Source organism: Leuciscus leuciscus (genome assembly GCF_965113295.1).
Source record: "Leuciscus leuciscus genome assembly, contig: HAP1_SCAFFOLD_341, whole genome shotgun sequence".
Classification (NCBI taxonomy): domain Eukaryota; kingdom Metazoa; phylum Chordata; class Actinopteri; order Cypriniformes; family Leuciscidae; genus Leuciscus; species Leuciscus leuciscus.
Window position 1 is genome coordinate 30,147 of NW_028118397.1, and position 20,921 is coordinate 51,067.

Here is a 20,921-nt window from a genome sequence, read left to right on the forward strand (position 1 = left end):
AACCCGACCGCAGGGTTATCTTAGATGCCAGACTGTGACGTGGAGAAGCGTGCATCGCTAACATTACCATTAGACGTTACAATTACTAATAATCAGTGATGGGAATAACGGCGTTATAAATAAACGGCGTTATTTTTTTCAGTAACGAGTAATCTAACTAATTACTGTTTCCTCCATTACAACGCCGTTACCGTTACTGTCAATAAAAATGCGGCGTTACTATAATTGAGCTCACTGAAGCGGTTTTCATCCGAGTAGGCTCTCTCTCAGCCATAGGAGCTGCAATGTTTTTTCTCTGGTGTGTGAGTGTTTATGAGGCGCGGGAATCGACAAAAGCGAAGCGAATGCCGCGAGAACGCGCTCGACAGTGCACGAGAGAGACCGAGTGTGTCCGAGAACGCGCTCGACAGTGCGCGAGAGAGGCCGAGTGTGTCCGAGAACGCGCTCGACAGTGCGCGAGAGAGACCGAGTGTGTCCGAGAACGCGCTCGACAGTGCGCGAGAGAGACCGAGTGTGTCCGAGAACGCGCTCGACAGTGCGCGAGAGAGACCGAGTGTGTCCGAGAACGCGCTCGACAGTGCGCGAGAGAGACCGAGTGTGTCCGAGAACGCGCTCGACAGTGCGCGAGAGAGACCGATTGTGTCCGAGAACGCGCTCGACAGTGCGCGAGAGAGACCGAGTGTGTCCGAGAACGCGCTCGACAGTGCGCGAGAGAGACCGAGTGTGTCCGAGAACGCGCTCGACAGTGCGCGAGAGAGACCGAGTGTGTCCGAGAACGCGCTCGACAGTGCGCGAGAGAGACCGAGTGTGTCCGAGAACGCGCTCGACAGTGCGCGAGAGAGACCGAGTGTGTCCGAGAACGCGCTCGACAGTGCGCGAGAGAGACCGAGTGTGTCCGAGAACGCGCTCGACAGTGCGCGAGAGAGACCGAGTGTGTCCGAGAACGCGCTCGACAGTGCGCGAGAGAGACCGAGTGTGTCCGAGAACGCGCTCGACAGTGCGCGAGAGAGACCGATTGTGTCCCAGAACGCGCTCGACAGTGCGCGAGAGAGACCGAGTGTGTCCCAGAACGCGCTCGACAGTGCGCGAGAGAGACCGAGTGTGTCCGAGAACGCGCTCGACAGTGCGCGAGAGAGACCGAGTGTGTCCGAGAACGCGCTCGACAGTGCGCGAGAGAGACCGAGTGTGTCCGAGAACGCGCTCGACAGTGCGCGAGAGAGACCGAGTGTGTCCGAGAACGCGCTCGACAGTGCGCGAGAGAGACCGAGTGTGTCCGAGAACGCGCTCGACAGTGCGCGAGAGAGACCGAGTGTGTCCGAGAACGCGCTCGACAGTGCGCGAGAGAGACCGATTGTGTCCGAGAACGCGCTCGACAGTGCGCGAGAGAGACCGAGTGTGTCCGAGAACGCGCTCGACAGTGCGCGAGAGAGACCGAGTGTGTCCGAGAACGCGCTCGACAGTGCGCGAGAGAGACCGAGTGTGTCCGAGAACGCGCTCGACAGTGCGCGAGAGAGACCGAGTGTGTCCGAGAACGCGCTCGACAGTGCGCGAGAGAGACCGAGTGTGTCCGAGAACGCGCTCGACAGTGCGCGAGAGAGACAGAGTGTGTCCGAGAACGCGCTCGACAGTGCGCGAGAGAGACAGAGTGTGTCCGAGAACGCGCTCGACAGTGCGCGAGAGAGACCGAGTGTGTCCGAGAACGCGCTCGACAGTGCGCGAGAGAGACCGAGTGTGTCCGAGAACGCGCTCGACAGTGCGCGAGAGAGACCGAGTGTGTCCGAGAACGCGCTCGACAGTGCGCGAGAGAGACCGAGTGTGTCCGAGAACGCGCTCGACAGTGCGCGAGAGAGACCGAGTGTGTCCGAGAACGCGCTCGACAGTGCGCGAGAGAGACCGAGTGTGTCCGAGAACGCGCTCGACAGTGCGCGAGAGAGACCGAGTGTGTCCGAGAACGCGCTCGACAGTGCGCGAGAGAGACCGAGTATGTCCGAGCATAAATACTTTATTTATAAATAAATTACACATATCAGCATTTGAATAATCTCTGTAGCATAGTGGTATCATATGCAATGTTTTAATTAGTTTATATAACAAACTCCAAAATAACCTGCAGGGAACGTTCAAACATATTTGTTTGACGGTTGTGAGCACGTGCGGCAAACACGACTAGAATTTGGCTAAAATAACCTCTGATGATGACGTTCTCTGTAGATTATGAAAATAAACCCCAAAAAGATTATATTGTATTATTATTATTTATGTTGATACATTGTTCAGTATTATATTGAAAACACTTTTTGTTAAACTTACTATTGTGAGGAAGAAAATACTTCAAGTAGGCTATACAGAATGTCTACCAGTTGTAAAGGTGTGTGAGTTTTATCATTTTAATTATATGCACTAGTGTATGTGTATGTATATTTTTATTAGGCTACTATTTATTTATTTTTGGTACATTTCTTAAGAAGCATATTTATTTTTGCCAGTTGTGGTCTGTGCAATAAATATTAAAAGTTCTAAACCATCTATTGTTTTATTGTTGCACTATAGTAATGATAATATTTTAATATTTAAGTTAATAGGTGTCTCTCACATTGTCCCACAGCAACATTAAAATAGTGTAGATTAGTGTACAATGTTTTATAATAATAAGATGTTCTATTTAGTGTCAATTTCATTCATTTAACATTTCATATTGGGGGTATCCAAGAAATGTATTTAAACTTTTTTTTTTTTTTTTAAGTAACGCAATAGTTACTTTCCCTGGTAATTAGTTACTTTTGTAATGATGTAATTCAGTTACTAACGCAGTTACTTTTTGTGAGAAGTAACTAGTAACTATAACTAATTACTTTTTTTAAGTAACTTGCCCAACACTGCTAATAATATTACTTGTTTATTATATTATTTGTTTATTGGAAATTTAACAGTGAAGCATGAATTGATAAGCAGATAATATTGACTTTTATTAACAACAAGATGTGCTTATTAAATGTGCTATTGTTCTTCTATAGCAGGGGTGCCCAACCCTGCTCCTGCCGATCAACTGTCCTGCACAGTTCATCTCCAACCCTAATCAAACACACCTGCCTTTAATTTTCAAGTGACCCTGAAGACCTTAATTGGTTGCTTCAGGTGTGTTTGATTAGGGTTGGAGATGAACTGTGCAGGACAGTCGATCGGCAGGAGCAGGGTTGGCCACCCTTGTTCTATAGTGTCACACTGAACCCACCGACGGCTTCAGTGACTATAAAAGAACCGCCCTTTACTTGCTCTCTGTGTAATTCAGTCACAACTTGAAGAAAATATTTAGTTTTTCATGAGACTTCGTACTTTTTTCCATAAGTTGCGGAGTGGAAATGGCTAATTAGTCAATAAGTGCTCCTCTGCTGCCATCTACTGGTTATAACGGTCGTCGTTTTAAGAAAAGTGTTTGTTTGCCACAAGGTGTTAGTTCTTCTACATCTTAAAACTTTTAGTTTGACAAGTCACATTAAAAATAACATTAAGATTGTGTAATATCTAGAGCTCTGTGGTGCAGGGAGAAGTGTGAAGCACTTGAGGAGGGCTTGAATGTCACTCTCAAAAGGTTGAACGAACCCTTAGATGGATAATAAAAACATTCAACTATTTCTGCCACAATACCATGGTTACAGTGAGCGTTCCTACAGTAAATGCATGGTGAATGCTGGTGATTTGTGGACTGAAAGGCCTTTTATAACTTGCTCAACATGGGAACAGTGTTTCTCCTGGTGTCCACGTCAGCGCTGTTCGATCTGATGTGGTTTATAACAGAATTAGCGCTAAACTAGATCACGCAATGTCACGCATTACTATTTCCCCTTTACTCAGATTTCACAAAATACGGATAAGTGATATAAATGCATTAAATAAAGTAAGGATTTTGCTCTGGTTCTGTGCGTACGGTGGTGTGTTCTCTGACGGCTTTTCTAAAAGTAGATCCTCTTACTAAAGAACAGGAGATGTAAGGCGTCTGGTAAGCCTGTATTGTGACGGCCAGGTTCCTCAGGCTAATAGTGTGTGTGGTGTTGCGGTTCCAGGTGTTTATGGAGCAGATGGGCGAGGACAAACAGGGTCAGATGATCGTTTATCACCTGATCGACCTGTTGAAGAGGAACTACCGTCTGCCGTCTCCAGAGGGGTGTCCCACTGAGGTAAAGCCTTCACTAACTCCTCACATACACACAATCCAGTCTGACACTTAGTGCTGGGTGGTATGGCCAAACATTTATATCACGGTATTTTTTTCGGTTCTCTCTATCACGGTTCTCCTGTGGTTCTCCTACGGTGTGGTTCTCCTGTGGTTCGGTTCTCCTGCGGTTCGGTTCTCCTACGGTGTGGTTCTCCTGCGGTTCTCCTACGGTGTGGTTCTCCTGCGGTGTGGTTCTCCTGCGGTTCTTCTGCGGTTCTCCTGCGGTGTGGTTCTCCTGCGGTTCTCCTGCGGTGTGGTTCTCCTGCAGATCCAGGTGCTGATGAAGGAGTGTTGGGCCGCAGAGCCGAGCGATCGACCCACATTCAGAGCTCTCGCTCAGAGAGTCCACGCCATCCAGGACCGGGCATCTCACAGCTGATCCGGGTCAGAATATCCCACAGCTGATCCGGGTCAGAACATCTCACAGCTGATCCGGGCCTGACGCCTTCAGGATCCTGGGATGTTTTTTCTCTATCAGGAGTTTTCAAACTTTAAGAACCATAAAACTGAGGATGACCTTCTTTCATGTTCATTTCTAAATGATCATTCATTCTGTGTGAGTAAAACACGTTATAAAAGACACAAACCATGTTATTAAATGTGTGTTTTTCACATCATTGTCCAGATATGATAAGATCAGATGTGATGTGTGATTAGCATGAGCACAAGAGAATAATTTTCAATTCATTTCAAATTCAGTATTAGTATGTTGTTGTTTTCTGTCCATTATTTCATGAATTCCAGCTTGAAAACCCCTGGATGAACTCAACTTTATCCAGGAGAGAGAGAGAGAGAGAGAGAGAGAGAGAGAGAGAGAGAGAGAGAGAGAGAGAGAGTGAGTGAGTGAGTGTGTGTGTGTGTGTGTGTGTGTGTGTGAGACGATCCGGACGTGTGCGCACGCTAGTGTTGAAGGGAAATAGATTATTAGACTGAAATGTCTTTAAACGGCATGTTTGTGTACAGTAATAATAATGCAGGAAGTTTATATAAGCCTCGTATTGATTTGAAATATCGGTGTGTGTGTGTGTGTGTGTGTGTGTGAGAGAGACGTTCAGATCTTCAGAGTTAAATACTGTGACCGTTTGTCTAAGTCTGAGTCAACCAGTGAGTGAGTTCATCAAAATATGCAAATCCCATCAGCACCTGCTGATCAGCACTATATTTTAAGATGTTGTCTCCATACTCGTGTGTGATTAGGGTTAGGGTTAGCCATGTGTGATTAGGAATGTCTTGATCCGATCTCCAGGATCAGTATCGGGAGATTAAGAGTGTTTCTGACGGATCGTGCAGTGATTATCGTAAGCAGCAGTAGGTGGCGCTGTGCAGCTTTAACAGTGTTTGCCAAACGCCACTGAAAGGAAAAGCAGCTCAAATGTGTGTGTGTCTGTGTGTGTGTGAGGTCTGTTCTAGCATGTCACACACACACACACACACATTCGATCGCCCCCTGGTGGCTGGTCCCAGTATAGCTCATAAACTCCACGTAATCCAATGAGACACGAGACAAACTAAATCCAATTACTCTTCAAATCCCTGTTTCACGCAGACGTGTGTAAGTTTGGGTTCAGTCTTCCTTCATTAGACGCTGCAGCTTCAGGCTTACTAACATGGTCTCAACTGATTTTATTTTTGTTTCAATTATTCTGCTTATATTGTACATATAAAACACAAGATGTATATATGGCTAGTCCCATATTCATAACTGTGAGCATGTTAGAGATTTTAACTGCTGGAAACCTTCATCATCTCAATCCTCACGCTGAATCGTTCTTGTTTCTCCAACATGGGCTTTCACTGAATCAGTGTGATCGAACTAAATGATTGTTTTTATTACTGCATTTATTTGATATATATTTTTGTAAGGTTCGCTGATGTACTGAAGCGGCAGATCAAGGAAAAAAAGATGTTACAAAGAATCAAAAGTGATGTCTACTTAAAATATACGATTGAGTGAATAAAACCATTTAGCAAATAACAGTGTTGTATTTGTTGTGTTTGTGTGTGTGTGTGTGTGTGTGTGTGTGTGTGTGTGTGTGTGTGTGTGTGTGTGTGTGTGTGTGTGTGTGTGTGTGTGTGTAGAATGTCAGCGCCTGAGGATTTTATTGTGATTTAAGAACTGAAATCATTAAATGTGATTCCTGAAGAATGAGCAGCATTCCCACGCTTGAACCGGATTACACTGAACATCCACAACTGAGTCTACACGGAGTTACACGGAGTCTACACGGATGAACATCCACAACTGAGTCTACACGGAGTCTACACGGAGTTACACGGATGAACATCCACAACTGAGTCTACACGGATGAACATCCACAACTGAGTCTACACGGATGAACATCCACAACTGAGTCTACACGGAGTCTACACGGATGAACATCCACAACTGAGTCTACACGGAGTCTACACGGATGAACATCCACAACTGAGTCTACACGGATGAACATCCACAACTGAGTCTACACGGAGTCTACACGGATGAACATCCACAACTGAGTCTACACGGAGTCTACACAGATGAACATCCACAACTGAGTCTACACGGATGAACATCCACAACTGAGTCTACACGGATGAACATCCACAACTGAGTCTACACGGAGTCTACACGGATGAACATCCACAACTGAGTCTACACGGATGAACATCCACAACTGAGTCTACACGGATGACCATCCACAACTGAGTCTACACGGATGAACATCCACAACTGAGTCTACACGGATGAACATCCACAACTGAGTCTACACGGAGTCTACACGGATGAACATCCACAACTGAGTCTACAAGGAGTCTACACGGATGAACATCCACAACTGAGTCTACATGGAGTCTACACGGATGACCATCCACAACTGAGTCTACACGGATGAACATCCACAACTGAGTCTACACGGAGTCTACACGGAGTCTACACGAGCACGCAGAAAACTCAAAATTAACACGGAAGTTTAAAACACTCTGGCGACTTTTTAATGCAATCGTTATTCTAGAACGCAGCAAGAGTGTCACGTGACACTTCGCAGTCACATATAAATTGACGTTTTTTCTTTTTATCTATAATATTAGAATGAACTGTAAAATAACAGATATTCCGATTCTCGCGTATATTTTAGTAAATAAAGTCAGTTTACACTGTTAGTGTCTATTGAGTTACAGCATAGATTCATCTACTCCCACAAGCAGAAGTGTGTGGCTGGTGGACTTAAAGGGATAGTTCACACAAAAATGAAATTTAGCCCATGATTTACTCTCCCTCAACTCATCCTAGGTGTGTATGACACTCTTCTGTCAGACGAACACTATCACAGTTAGCCTATAGTAAAACATGTAGAACCCTTCTGAAGAGAAGCGATGCGTTCGTGTAAAACAAATATCCATATTTAAAACTTTATAAAGTAAAATAACTATCTTCTGGCAGACGGCCGTACGCATGGATTTACAGCGTCTTTACAGTGTCTTCTGCTAGTTAGCGAAGCATTAAATAACTATCTCAACTGTTAAATAACATCTTGGAGATTAAAATAATATCAGATTTGTCTTATTGTAATTAAACACAAAAAATAGAGATGAAAAATTAACTTAAGTAAGAAATTTACTTTTGCTATGGTTTAATAAATGTCTATGGATATCTTCCCAAAAAAAAGTAAAATTTTGGCGGAATTTTTTTTTCTATATAGTGTTGATATGGCAACTGGTAAATACACAAAGTTTCGTCATCCAAGCATGTGCGGAAGTATTTAAAACAAGCGTGTTACAACTATCCCCACGCTCCCCCTATACATGACTGCCACCTTGAGGCATCCCTATTAAAACTGCAGGCAAATACTTGGCTAAACATATAACCAAAGAGACTAAGTTGAGTGAAACATTAAATATATGGAACAAAATGGATGAATGTAAATCTAGATTAGACAGATGGTTAAATAGAGATCTTTCTCTGTTTGGTCGCATCTAAATGGAAAGCCTTTCCAGGTGTATTTACCCTTTTCTCTGTCTGTCCCCAACAAAGCGGATCAAACCATAAATACATTAAACGCTGATTACATCTGGAAAAGAAAACGTACTCGGTTACTAACGTAACCTCGGTTCTCTCTAGAGAGGAAACGAGTACTGCGTAAATCTTACGCTAGGGGAAAATCTCTTTTCCGCGAGATACTGAAGCCAAAAAATTATCCTTAATTTTGAAATAATGTAAAACGCGTTGCGGCAGCATGCAGACACAGGCGAGACGGCTTGCGCGCCTATTGGCTGCCCTGCGGCAACTGCAGCAGCCTATCGATAAGGCCCACTCGTGACGTCAGCTCCAATGGGGGCGCTTCGCGCCCAATACGTCACATCCCGCCAGAATGGGCGTGGTCTAGGGCTATAAACATAGCTTCGAGAGGCTAGCTCACTGGTTTTTCATCGCCGAAGCGAACCAGAGCGTGTGCAGGCACGGCAAGATACGCAGTACTCGTTTCCTCTCTAGAGAGAACCGAGGTTACGTTAGTAACCGAGTACGTTCTCTTACGAGAGGTACTCTCGTACTGCGTAAATCTTACGCTAGGGGAAACAGTGTAAAACGCCGTGCATGCTAAGATCCAGCACCAAAGTCCCAAGGGCAAGTGCCCGGGCTCATATAGTACATGATCATAATGGACTCACAGAGAGCCCAGGAAAGAGTGGCTAGAATAGCATCATTCCTGTAATAATATAACATCTTATAAGGAGCAGTTATACTGATGATGTGTCGTACAGTCAGGGCGACCCCCGGCCTGGACTGACGAATATAGTGGGTCTTACACACTGCCCATAGAGCTGCGCGATCCAACAGCGAGCATTTGCTCAAGCAGTTTCAGTATTCTGGCCCGAACACATCAGGGCAGACAGTACCGATTTTAGACCGAAAGCAGCTTAGCCTGCAAGGCGGGAACCTCTAGGTTATAAAACCTTATAAATGTAGACGGGGAGGCCCAGCCTGCCGCCATACAGATATCTTGCAAGGCAATCCCACTAGACCAAGCCCACGACGAGGCCACGCCTCTCGTGGAGTGTGCTCTGACTCCAAATGGGCACTGTAAGCCCTTAGAGGTATAAGCCAGCGCTATAGCATCAACTATCCAACTGGATAGGCTCTGTTTCGACACGCCAAGTCCCTTAGAACGTCCGTAGAGTGAAAACAAAGAGCTGCTCTGTCTGTCTGAAAACAGACGTGCGAGACACATAAGCTCTTAATGCCCTGACTGGGCAAAGGAAGCTTGCGTCTCCTTCCTCGTCAGAGACCGGTAAGGCTGACAGGGAATGACCCGCGCCCTAAACGGTGTGTTGAGGGATTTTGGAACATAACCGTGCTTAGGTTTGAGTATAACTCTTGAGTCATTAGGCCCAAACTCCATACACGTCGCGCTTACTGAGAGCGCGTGTAAGTCCCCTGTGCGCTTCACTGAAGCGAGAGCCAGAAGAAACACTGTCTTGAAAGACAGGTGTTTAAGATCAATCGTCTGTAAAGGCTCGAATGGGTCACCTTTCATGGCTTCCAGCACTGTAGAAAGGTTCCATACAGGGACTGAGGGAGGCCTGGGAGGATTCAGTCTCTTAGCTCCTCTAAGGAAGACGATGACTAAATCGTTCCTTCCTACTGACTGACCCAGCGTTGTTTTTGAGAACGCTGCTATGGCCGCCACATACACTTTGAGCGTGGAAGGGGTCCTGCCCTTGTCCAACAGCTCTTGTAGGAAGGAGAGAACCTCCGTCACCCCACAGTCTAGGGGCGACACGCCACGAGCTGTGCATCAGCTGGAGAACACTGACCATTTCGAGGAATAGAGACGTCGCATAGACGGAGCTCTAGCCTGCGTGATCGTGTTTAACACTCCGCTTGGGGAGGTCAGCGGGTACCCGTTGATGGCCCAAACATGAAGGGACCACAGCTCTGGGCGCGGATGCCAAAACGAGCCCTTGGCCTGAGAGAGGAGGTCCCTCCTCACTGGCACTGGCCATGGGGCAGTGCTTGCTAGCTGCATCAGAACTGGGAACCAGGGTTGGTTTTTCCAGAACGGCGCTACGAGTAGCACTGAGCATCCTTCTCTGATCCGTTCTATCACCTGAGGCTGGAGAAAGACGGGAGGAAAGGCATAGAGCGGGCGGCGGGGCCATACGTGAGCCAGCGCGTCCCTGCTCTTGGAGAAAAATTCCAGACAGTGAGCGTTTTCTTGAGACGCGAACAGGTCTACTTCCGCTCTGCCGAATTTCTTCCACAGCAGCTGGACTGTCTGTGGGTGTAGAGGCCATTCGCCTGTCGGAACATTGTTTCTGGACAGTCTGTCCGGTCCTACGTTCAGGAGCCCTGGCACATGCGCTGCTCTCGGCGAGAGCAGGTTGCGCTGAGCCCACACCAGGAGGCGTTCTGTCAGCCTGTGCAGGTTTCGGGACCTGAGGCCGCCCTGGCGATTTATGTAGGACACCACTGACATGTTGTCCGAGCGGACCAGGACGTGGTGTCCTCGTATTTAGGGACAAAAACGCGTCAGTGCGTTGTCTACTGCCAACATTTCGAGGCAGTTTATGTGTAGAAGCTTCTCCCGTTCTGACCATTGGCCGAAGAACGGTCTGCCCTTGAGCAGTGCTCCCCATCCCAAGGTGGAGGCGTCCGTAGACACTACCTTCACACTCGAGGAAGTCCCCAGGCTAACACCTGATTGGTACAAGTCGTTTGCTTTCCCAGGTTTCAGAGCTGCGATGCATTTCTGATTGACCTTGAGACGAAGCAGACCGGAAGCCCACGCTCGGCGCGGTACTCGCGCTTTCAGCCAGAACTGTAGCGGGCGCATGCGAAGCAAGCCCAACTGAAGTACTGATGATGCTGAGGCCATGAGACCTAGCATCCTCTGAAATTTCTTGAGCGGGACAGATGCGCCGCAGCGGAAAGAGCTCGCTGCGCGCTGAATGTCTAGTACGCGCTCTGGTGACAGTCGCGCTATCATAGACAGCGAGTCCAGTTCTGTGCTCAGAAAAGATATTATCTGTCTGGGAGACAGAGAACTCTTCGCCCAATTGACCCAGATTCTCGAGGTGATCGAGCAAAATGGTCCTGTGCTCTATGAGCACCGAGTGAGATTGAGCTAGAATCAGCCAATCGTCCAAGTAGTTCAATACTCGCATGCCCTGTAGTCTGAGGGGTGCGAGCGGCTAGAGACAAGCCGAACGGTAGGACTGAGCACTGATATGCCTGGCCCTCGAAGGCGAATCTCAAACGTCGCCTGTGACGTGACGCTATTTGTATTTGAAAATATGCGTCTTTCAGATCTATTGACACAAACCAATCTCCTCGGCGAATGTGCGTGAGGGTTTTTTTGGTCGTGAGCATTCCGAACTGTTGCTTCGCAAGCACTCTGTTCAGTTGCCTTAGATCTAGTATGGGTCTGAGACCCCCGTCTTTTTTCAGTACCAGGAAGTATCTGCTGTATAGCCCTCCTTCACTCTGAGCTTGAGATAAAGGCTCTATGGCCCCTTTGCTCAACAGTTTCAAAATTTCGGCTCGAAGTAGGTGGTGCTACTTCTGTTTTTACCGTAGCTTCGACGCGCGTCACATAGCGGCGAGGGCGTCGGCGAAACTGTAGCGAATAGCCTCTTTCTATAATGTCTAGCACCCACTTCAAAACCCCCGGGTAGCCTTGCCCATGCATCTGCACGAATGGCTAGGGGCTGAATGCGGAGCGCGCTCTGGTCGCTCAGCGACAGAGGGGCTTCGGTGTGCTGTAACATAAGCGTCGCGCTTCGAGGCAGGGGGCGCGCTGATAACAGCGGGCAGATTGCCCGCGCTCGACTCCTTTGCGGTGGTCAACCGAGAGGGGAGGGCTGGGCGAGTCCCGTAGGACCTGTCATGTCTATGTGTGAATGTGGGCGCGGGATAGCGGGCACATTTACAACACTGAGAGCATTGTCCGCCTGAGCAGAGCGAATGCACGTTGGTTTTGTTTTTACAGAAACCTTGAGATATGCGGAACGTAGTGTTTGTGGGCACTGGGCAGTGGGCACATTTACCACGTTTAATGCGCAATCGACCTGGGTCGATTTCATGTGCGCGAGCCCTGTGTGACGGGCTGTGTTTGTGTGTAGGAATTTCGTCTACATTCGTAACACCATCGGCCGTGGCCGGGACACCAGAAAATACACTCTTATGGGATTTATCTGGGTAGCCGTAAAAGCGGCGTTTGTGTGCAGGCAAGCGGGCTATTTCGCCGACTTGTTTACTGCAGAATACACTGGAACAGTCGCATTTACTGGAACTGAACGAGCGAGAAGTTGCCATAGAAACAGAAAGCGTCAACATGCTGGCGTTTGTTTGCAGGCGTGCGTGTATTACAGCAGGCTTGTTCACTGCAATATTGACATTTCCAGTCGTCTGAACTTCAGAGGCGGAAACCATAGAAACAGAGTTTGGGTGCAGGCGAACGGGTTGTACCACGCGCTCGTTGGCTGCAAAATACACATCTGCAGTCGCCTTTTCAGGGAACTGCCAGAGCGAGAATTGACGGCAAAAAGTGTGTTTTGCCGGTAGACCCGGGATTCGATCGCGGGTCTCTCGCGTGAAAATCTGACGATCTACCACTGGACCACAGAGGAAGACACATAGACATTCAGTAGCGCGAGTATTATCAAAGAGCGTCAACATGCTGGCGTTTGTTTGCAGGCGTGCGTGCAAAACAACAGGCTCGCTCACTGCAATATTGACATTTCCAGTCACCTGAACTTAAGAGGGGAATGAGAAATGTGTCAGGAGTGGAGGTCGGCCCGGCCGCAGCGGGGCTAAAAACACCCTTTTCTCCATTCGCCAGTGACGCACGGGAACCATAGAAACGGTGTTTGGGTGCAGGCGAGCGGGTTGTACAGCGCGCTCGTTGGCTGCAAAATGCACATCTGCAGTCGCCTTTCAGGGAACTGACAGAGCGAAGCATTGGCGGCATAATATATCTGCCGTTAGACCGGGATTCGAACCCCGGTCCCTCGTGCGAAAAACCTAAGATTCCGCCACTGAGCCACAGGGGGGGAACACAAAGGTGTATAGATGCATGAGCATATAAGAGAGCGTCAACATGTTTTCTTCGGCGTTTGCTTGCAAGCGTGCGTGTTACAACAGGCTCGTTTGCTGCAATATTGATATTTCCAGTCGCCTAATCAGGGAACTGAGTTGTCTTTTCGCCGGTGAGTGACGCGTGAATGGGGCGCAAGGGCAGGGTAGCTTTCTTGTAACGTAAAGAAAAACTAACCCCGATCGTCCGCTTCCAGCCTCCCTTGTGAACGGCGCAGTTTGCGCGGCTCGAACAGAGGGAGAGAGAAAGCTAGCCCCGTGACCGTCCGCTCCTGACATCCCCTGTGAACGGCGCGGTTTGCGCGGCTCGAACAGAGGGAGAGCAGGTATCATCCCCCAAGCAGGCAAGGCAAGCGGGCGCACCGGCGAGCTTTGCGGGTTGGGGGGGGGCGGAGGAGCAGTCTCGGAGAAGGATGCCAGGTGAGTCCTCAGAGTCACCAGGCAGTAACTGGCTCGCAGTGAGGGCGGTCGCCGTCAGCGAGCGCGAGCGCGAGAGCTGCGTGATCCTCAGGAAAGGGGCGTCTTGAAAAAGACGCCCGGCTCTTTTAGTGCAATGAGAGTGTGTGTCGCGGCGGCGAGCACACACACATACACAAAACACAGTAGCAGAGAAAGGATATAACGCCGGATAGCGCAGCAGGAAGGCGACTGAAGGCGGCGCGGCCAGCGGCTTCAGAGTGTCGACTCGTCCCGCTGAAAGGCTTTTTCAGACGGCGCGGCTTCTCTCCGGATCCAGCGATGCGAGAGCTTCGCTGAAGAGATGAAAAATCAGTGAGCTAGCCTCTCGAAGCTATGTTTATAGCCCTAGACCACGCCCATTCTGGCGGGACGTGACGTATTGGGCGCGAAGCGCCCCCATTGGAGCTGACGTCACGAGTGGGCCTTATCGATAGGCTGCTGCAGTTGCCGCAGGGCAGCCAATAGGCGCGCAAGCCGTCTCGCCTGTGTCTGCATGCTGCCGCAACGCGTTTTACATTATTTCAAAATTAAGGATAATTTTTTGGCTTCAGTATCTCGCGGAAAAGAGATTTTCCCCTAGCGTAAGATTTACGCAGTACGAGAGTACCTCTCGTAAGAGAACCCCATTATCTGAAGAAAGCGCCTATAGTGAAAGACTATGAAGATGTTGGGCTACAAGCCAGAGACTTTGATTGTATAAATGGAACCTTAAAGACTAAATGATTAAGATATATACACCGAGGATGGCTTGAGGGTGAGTAAATCATGAGATATTTTTTGGGTGAACGATCCCTTTAAATTCCCCGTTTACACACACAGTGCGTGTTTGCTGTGAATAAAACACCCACTCAATTTTAAAAGGTTATTTCGATTAATTTAATAATTATTTAGGCATCGGTGTATATTCTTACAAACTACATATTATTGTTTCTTTACATGTGTATTTATGTGCCAGAAACATCAAGTTAATATTGTATGGGTGATTAAAAACCGCGCGAAAGCAGATTTGAATCAGTGATTGATGACGTCGCGCGCGCACACTGAGAGTTAACAGTCGATCAGTCTCTGCACGGCGGCAGTGAAACACGCGTCTGTATGGTCTTACTGTCGTCTGTCGATACAGCAAACCCAGCCGGAGTCCACCTCGCTGAAGCTCTTCCACACTCAGCTCCAGCCAGGACTGATTGACACTGTTGGTTGATTTCTCATTTGAATATTCATTAGCGTAGTCACGGTCACTCACGCGAGATCTGCTTTAGAGATATATCTCCCCCTCAGTCACTCACAACCACATTCGACAACATATAAAGATGAAATAACCTTTACAATAATTTTAGAAATAAATATGGAAGATGAAAAAAAGCATGTTAAAACAATCAATGCAGTTAAACTCCTTGCAACCAAATATCTACTTAAAGTCCCCATGAAATCAAAATGGATTATCCTTTTATGTTATATTTCAGTGTTTATTCTAATGATTTATGGGTGTGTTAATAATCTTGAATCAGAATAAGTTCCTCTTAGCATCTCTTCTCTTCTCTGATGACGCGGGGCAACCTGTCACTCACATGAGATCAGCCAATAGCAAACCACAACCATCCAATCAATTCCCCACGGACACAATCAAGTCCCGCCCACATGTGTTCTTGTTCCTGAAGCGCTTCACTCCGTATGCAGAACAACAAAGGAGCGAAGACTGGCGTGACTCCAGTTTGTGTCTGTCTGAACACAGGAAACCTCCAACAGGAACGATTCCTGTTTAATTATGACTTTCAGTCTCTGGGACCTTTGAAAGACATATGTTCTTGTTAATATATATCTATATCTTTAATATTCAAGCACAATTTAACTTATAAACCAGATTTTTATCAGGCAAGTTCCGATAAACATTCACAATGAAACAGTGGCTTTCATTCAGAACAGAGGAATTGTTTATTCTGATGAATATAGCTGTGAGGAGGAGGTGTTACCGCGGTGTAAGGAGGAGGTGTTACCGCAGTGTAGTAAGGAGGAGGTGTTACCGCAGTGTAAGGAGGAGGTGGTGTATGGAGGAGGTGTTACCGCGGTGCAAGGAGGAGGTGTTACCGCGGTGCAAGGAGGAGGTGTTATCGCGGTGTAAGGAGGAGGTGTTACCGCGGTGTAAGGAGGAGGTGGTGTAAGGAGGAGGTGTTACTGCGGTGTAAGGAGGAGGTGGTGCAAGGAGGAGGTGTTACCGCGGTGTAGTAAGGAGGAGGTGGTGTAAGGAGGAGGTGTTACTGCGGTGTACAGGGGAGGTGGTGTAAGGAGGAGGTGTTACCGCAGTGTAAGGAGGAGGTGGTGTAAGGAAGAGGTGTTACCGCGGTGTAAGGAGGAGGTGTTACCGCGGTGTACAGAGGAGGTGGTGTGAGGAGGTGTTACCGCAGTGTAAGGAGGAGGTGGTGTAAGGAGGAGGTGTTACCGCGGTGTAAGGAGGAGGTGTTACCACGGTGCACAGAGTACATCACTCACTACAGGGCTTCTTTATTGGTTTGGTGATGCTAGTATATGAGCGAATCACTGGCAGTCAGACATGAAGGTTGCAATCAAGACGTGGACTTTTATTGACGTGGTCAAAGGAAATAAATACAAATGAAAGTATCTGACAGTTCAGTGCAAGTCCTTCATCATCATCATCTTCATCAGTGACATCAGCACAGGCGGCCGATGTCGTTTTTCGTGCAGCCCTGATTACAGCACATTCCCGCCAGTCCCAGCGAGAAGTTTCTCTTCCTGCGGTCAGAGGTCATCGAGTCAGAGGTCATCATGTCCAGTCGGAGAGACCAGAGAAGCGGCACACCTCCGTCCAGGGACCAGGGACCTGCGACACACACACACACACACACACACACATGCACACATCAGCACAGAACCTGTCAGTCATCAGAGTGTCAGAGGTTCTTCATGGAAACATGGATGCCAGAAGCTGATGATCCCACTCTTAATATTCTGTTCAATCATCAGTGATATTTCAGAAAGAACTGTTAATCTAACAGTGTAAACAGTGACAGGAGTGTTTCCTGAATTACATTTTCATATATCACTGTATCATACTGATATAATATTAGAGCTCATTGCTCTAGAATTCATACTATTGAATGTTCATCCATAAATTAACTGAAATACAGAACAAATGACATGATTTACACTCATGAATACATTGAAAAGTATATTATTTTACACTGAAAGGTGAGCTAAATACACCACAGCTTAAAATATCCCCTGATTTTTATTCTCATGGTTTTAAATTAACAAACAATACTGATGATGATGATGAAGATGATGATGAAGACGTTCTAGTGTGAGTACACTAGGGTTGCGCGTCGACTAGTCGCTGATCGTGGCCTCTAGAGGGCGCAACAGCATAATACATCTTTTCCTGTCCACTTTTATTCTCAGATTCCAACAGTTAAAATGACAAATAAATGCATAATCAGAAAGAAAGAGAGAAGAGAGAGAGAGAGAGAGGGAGAAGAGAGAAAGAGAGGGAGTAGAGAGAGAGAAGAGAGAGAGAGAGGGAGTAGAGAGAGAGAGAGAGTCATCCAAGATATCCATGTGTTTCTTTCTTCAGTGGAAAAGAAATGAAGGTTTTTGAGGAAAACGTTCCAGGATTTTTCTCCACAGAATGGACTTCAATGGCAACCAACGATTCCAGTGTTCAAAGAAGGTTCAGATGTCCGTCTCAATGCAGCTTCACAGTCTCGATACGAACCCAGTCGAGGAATAAGAGTCTTATCTCGCCAAACGATCGGACATTTTCTAAAAAAAATTATATATATATACTTTTTAACCACAAATGCCCTTCGTGTGCATCTCTGAGATCCGCCACACACTGCGTCCTCACGCTGGAAAGGTCACGAAAAAATTTATAATAATAATAAAATAAAACAAAGATGTCGGATGATTTTGACGTTCATTTTTTGAAGACATTTTCCGCCCTTCCCTCCTTCATGACCCGGAGAACACAGACTAATAACTCGGACAGATGACGAGATGCGTGACCTTTCCAGCGTGAGGACGCAGTGTGTGGCGGATCTCAGAGATGCACACAACGGGCATTTGTGGTTAAAACGTTTATTTTTTTTATTTTTTTTGAAAATGTCCGATTGTTTGGCGAGATAAGACTCTTATTCCTCGACTGGGTTCGTATCAAGACTGTGAAGCTGCATTGAGACGGACATCTGAACCTTCTTTGAACACTGGAATCGTTGGTTGCCATTGAAGTCCATTCTGTGGAGAAAAATCCTGGAACGTTTTCCTCAAAAACCTTCATTTCTTTTCCACTGAAGAAAGAAACACATGGATTTCTTGGATGACATCGGGGAGTAAATTATCAGCAAACATTTTTTTAAAAGTGAACTAATCCTTTAATCACTGTTCTACACTAATGCTGCTGCAGTGTAACACACACACACACTCATACAGAGAGAGACAGACCACACACACAGAGAGACAGGCCACACACATTACATACAGACAGCACACACACACACACACACACACACACACACACACACACACACACGCGCGCACAGAAACATTCATTAACGCAGAAATGTATTGTCTATTCTGTGATTTATCAATAAAATAGTTTAGAATTTTTTCATGTTTCTTAGTAACTGAAACCCACAGCAACACTATAGAGAGACATAACCCTCTCTCTCTCTCTCTCTCTCTCATCACACAGAAGTCATCTCCACTGCTATACTGCACCTGACTCAGACATCTGTGAGAAACATCTCCTCAGTCTCGGCTCCAGCTTTGTCTTGCTTAGTTGAGGACATTTAATATTCTACAGTATTATTGATCTCCTGCACTGACAGCATTATATGAGAACTGAGCTGAGCTGACGATGACATCACGGTTTTCTCCAGAGCGGCGATATATATAAATGAACTAAATTAATAACTTTTTTACAACAGCAATGAAGCATCACTGAACTGACTTAAGCTGGACTGAGACACTATTCTCTTCTGGAAACAAACTTTACTGCATTATTCTCCTGTTATCTCTGTAAAGCTGCTCTGAAACTCTGTGTTGTAAAAAGCGCTGTATTGATACTTTGCAAGTGACGTCAGTTGTACTGGCTGGCGGGCAAGAACGTCATTCTCTAGCAACGAAAAGCAGTAAACTAATCAAGGATCTTGCCAGGACGTTGCCAGGTTTAATATACAAAAGTTGGTGTTTTGAGGTGTACACGACATGCCAGATAGTTGTTGTGCGATTGGATGCACTAACCGCGTTTGTTGGCCGCCAGATATCACGTGACTGCAAAGTATGAATAAATAACCCTGACTTGACTTGTTCATCAATGACGTCATCGACGACTCGTCGACTCGACTTTACTCACATAAACGTCGACTTTAAAATCTGAAGGTGTTCAACCCCTATACTGTGATGAAGATGATGAAGCACGTACTGTCTCTCCTCCAGCGCGAGCCCCCGCAGGTGAAGATGATGATGATGAAGATGATGAGATGATGATGATGAAGATGTGATGATGATGATGATGAAGCACGTACTGTCTCTCCTCCAGCGCGAGCCCCCGCAGGTGAAGATGATGATGAAGATGATGAGATGATGATGATGAAGAAGATGTGATGATGAAGATGAAGCATGTACTGTCTCTCCTCCAGCGCGAGCCCCCGCAGGTGAAGATGATGATGAGATGATGAAGATGTGATGATGATGATGAAGCATGTACTGTCTCTCCTCCAGCGCGAGCCCCCGCAGGTGAAGATGATGATGAGATGATGAAGATGTGATGATGATGATGAAGCACGTACTGTCTCTCCTCCAGCGCGAGCCCCCGCAGGTGAAGATGATGATGAAGATGTGATGATGATGAAGATGATGATGATGAAGCACGTACTGTCTCTCCTCCAGCGCGAGCCCCCGCAGGTGAAGATGATTATGAAGATGATGATGAAGATGATGATGAAGATGAAGCACGTACTGTCTCTCCTCCAGCGCGAGCCCCCGCAGGTGAAGATCACGGCTCTGATGAACTCGCGCCCGCACAGTTTCACTCCGAAGTCTCTGGGTAACTCCTGCCGCTCCGCGCTCACACACACACACACACCGCACACACACACCAGCACAACGGACAAGAACACGCGGAACATCGTCATCAAGTACATTAACGCGATCTTATCAAAGAAAACCCCTTAAGTTTCTGGAGCTGCTGCTTTCTGGAGATTCTCCATCAGTTCACACACTTTATACACACTCGGACTGACGTCACTGACGCGCGCGCGCACGCTGGCCGAATAGCATCACTCAGTTCTTACTGTTATAGATTATTATGGATATTGCTCACTACAGATGAATGATGTCGGAGCACAAACGTGATTTAATACGAATAATTTATTTCCGAAATATAGATTTTGTGTTTCATCTTTCAGCAATTGTGCAAAAGAAAACCAAACAATCTAATGTTCAATCGGTTTTATTTTCTGGAACAGACATTGGCTTCACTTTGATGAAAACATGTTTAAAAAAAATATTTTAATATCCAAATGGAATATTTTGTTTATGCATCACACACACAGAAAATCATCTTAATAACATTTTATGGAAAAATTTAACATTAAAAATTGCTTTAAAGGTTTATTGTTGATGATCACAATAAAAGCGAAACTTGGACGCTCCATTACAACCATGAATAATAAAGTGTATAGGAAATATAGAATATATATTAACACAATATATTTGAATCATGTTTTCTTTCTTTCCAGGCATTTTGAAAGCATTAATAATTAGGCAATAAGTGCAGAAACACCTGAGAATCAACGGATCACATGAAGCACAATGGAAACACAATCGCGTTTGGCTGGAATACTGCTGGAGAAGCCAGTCACTCCAAAACACTCCCAGTTAGACTGAACATTCCTGGGTCATTAAGGTCACCTTCGTCAGGTTCGTCAGGATCGTCAGGATTCGCCAGGTTCGTGTAAGTCAGGATTCGTCAGGATTTGTGTTCGTCAGGATTTTCAGGATTCGTAAGGATTCATCAGGATAATCAGGATTCGTCAGATTCGTGTAAGTCAGAATTCATCAGAATTTGTCAGGTTCGTAAGGATTTGTTAGGATTTGTCAGGACTCGTTAAGGTTCATCAGGGTTCGTCAGGATTCATCAGGACTAGTTAAGGTTCATCAGGG

At 46.6% G+C, this 20,921-nt stretch overlaps 2 protein-coding genes across 4 annotated transcripts in view; one reads left to right on the top strand and one right to left on the bottom strand.

Annotated features, from left to right (window-relative positions):
* The window catches only part of LOC309491542 (tyrosine-protein kinase JAK2-like), a 36,328-nt gene extending 30,140 nt beyond the window's left edge, over window positions 1-6,188 (top strand). For both annotated transcript variants that reach the window (XM_082190603.1, XM_082190604.1), the window contains 2 exons: window positions 4,062-4,175; window positions 4,482-6,188. In XM_082190603.1, the coding sequence (XP_082046729.1) occupies window positions 4,062-4,175; window positions 4,482-4,592 (225 nt within the window). In that variant the 3' untranslated portion in view covers window positions 4,593-6,188. The remainder of the gene's footprint in view (window positions 1-4,061; window positions 4,176-4,481) is intronic.
* Window positions 6,189-16,300: 10,112 nt separating this feature from the next.
* Window positions 16,301-19,900, bottom strand: LOC309491544 (uncharacterized protein; the record flags this gene model as incomplete). 2 transcript variants are annotated; one of them, XM_082190606.1, is made up of 2 exons in its annotated part: window positions 16,301-16,581; window positions 19,180-19,900. In XM_082190606.1, 2 exons carry the CDS (start codon window positions 19,898-19,900, stop codon window positions 16,412-16,414), a joined length of 891 nt encoding a protein of 296 aa, XP_082046732.1. In that variant the 3' UTR covers window positions 16,301-16,411. The 2 variants fall into 2 exon arrangements, with proteins under 2 accessions (XP_082046732.1, XP_082046733.1); XM_082190607.1 differs by having other exon boundaries at window positions 16,444-16,581; window positions 19,111-19,900.
* Between the last annotated feature and the right edge of the window lie 1,021 nt (window positions 19,901-20,921).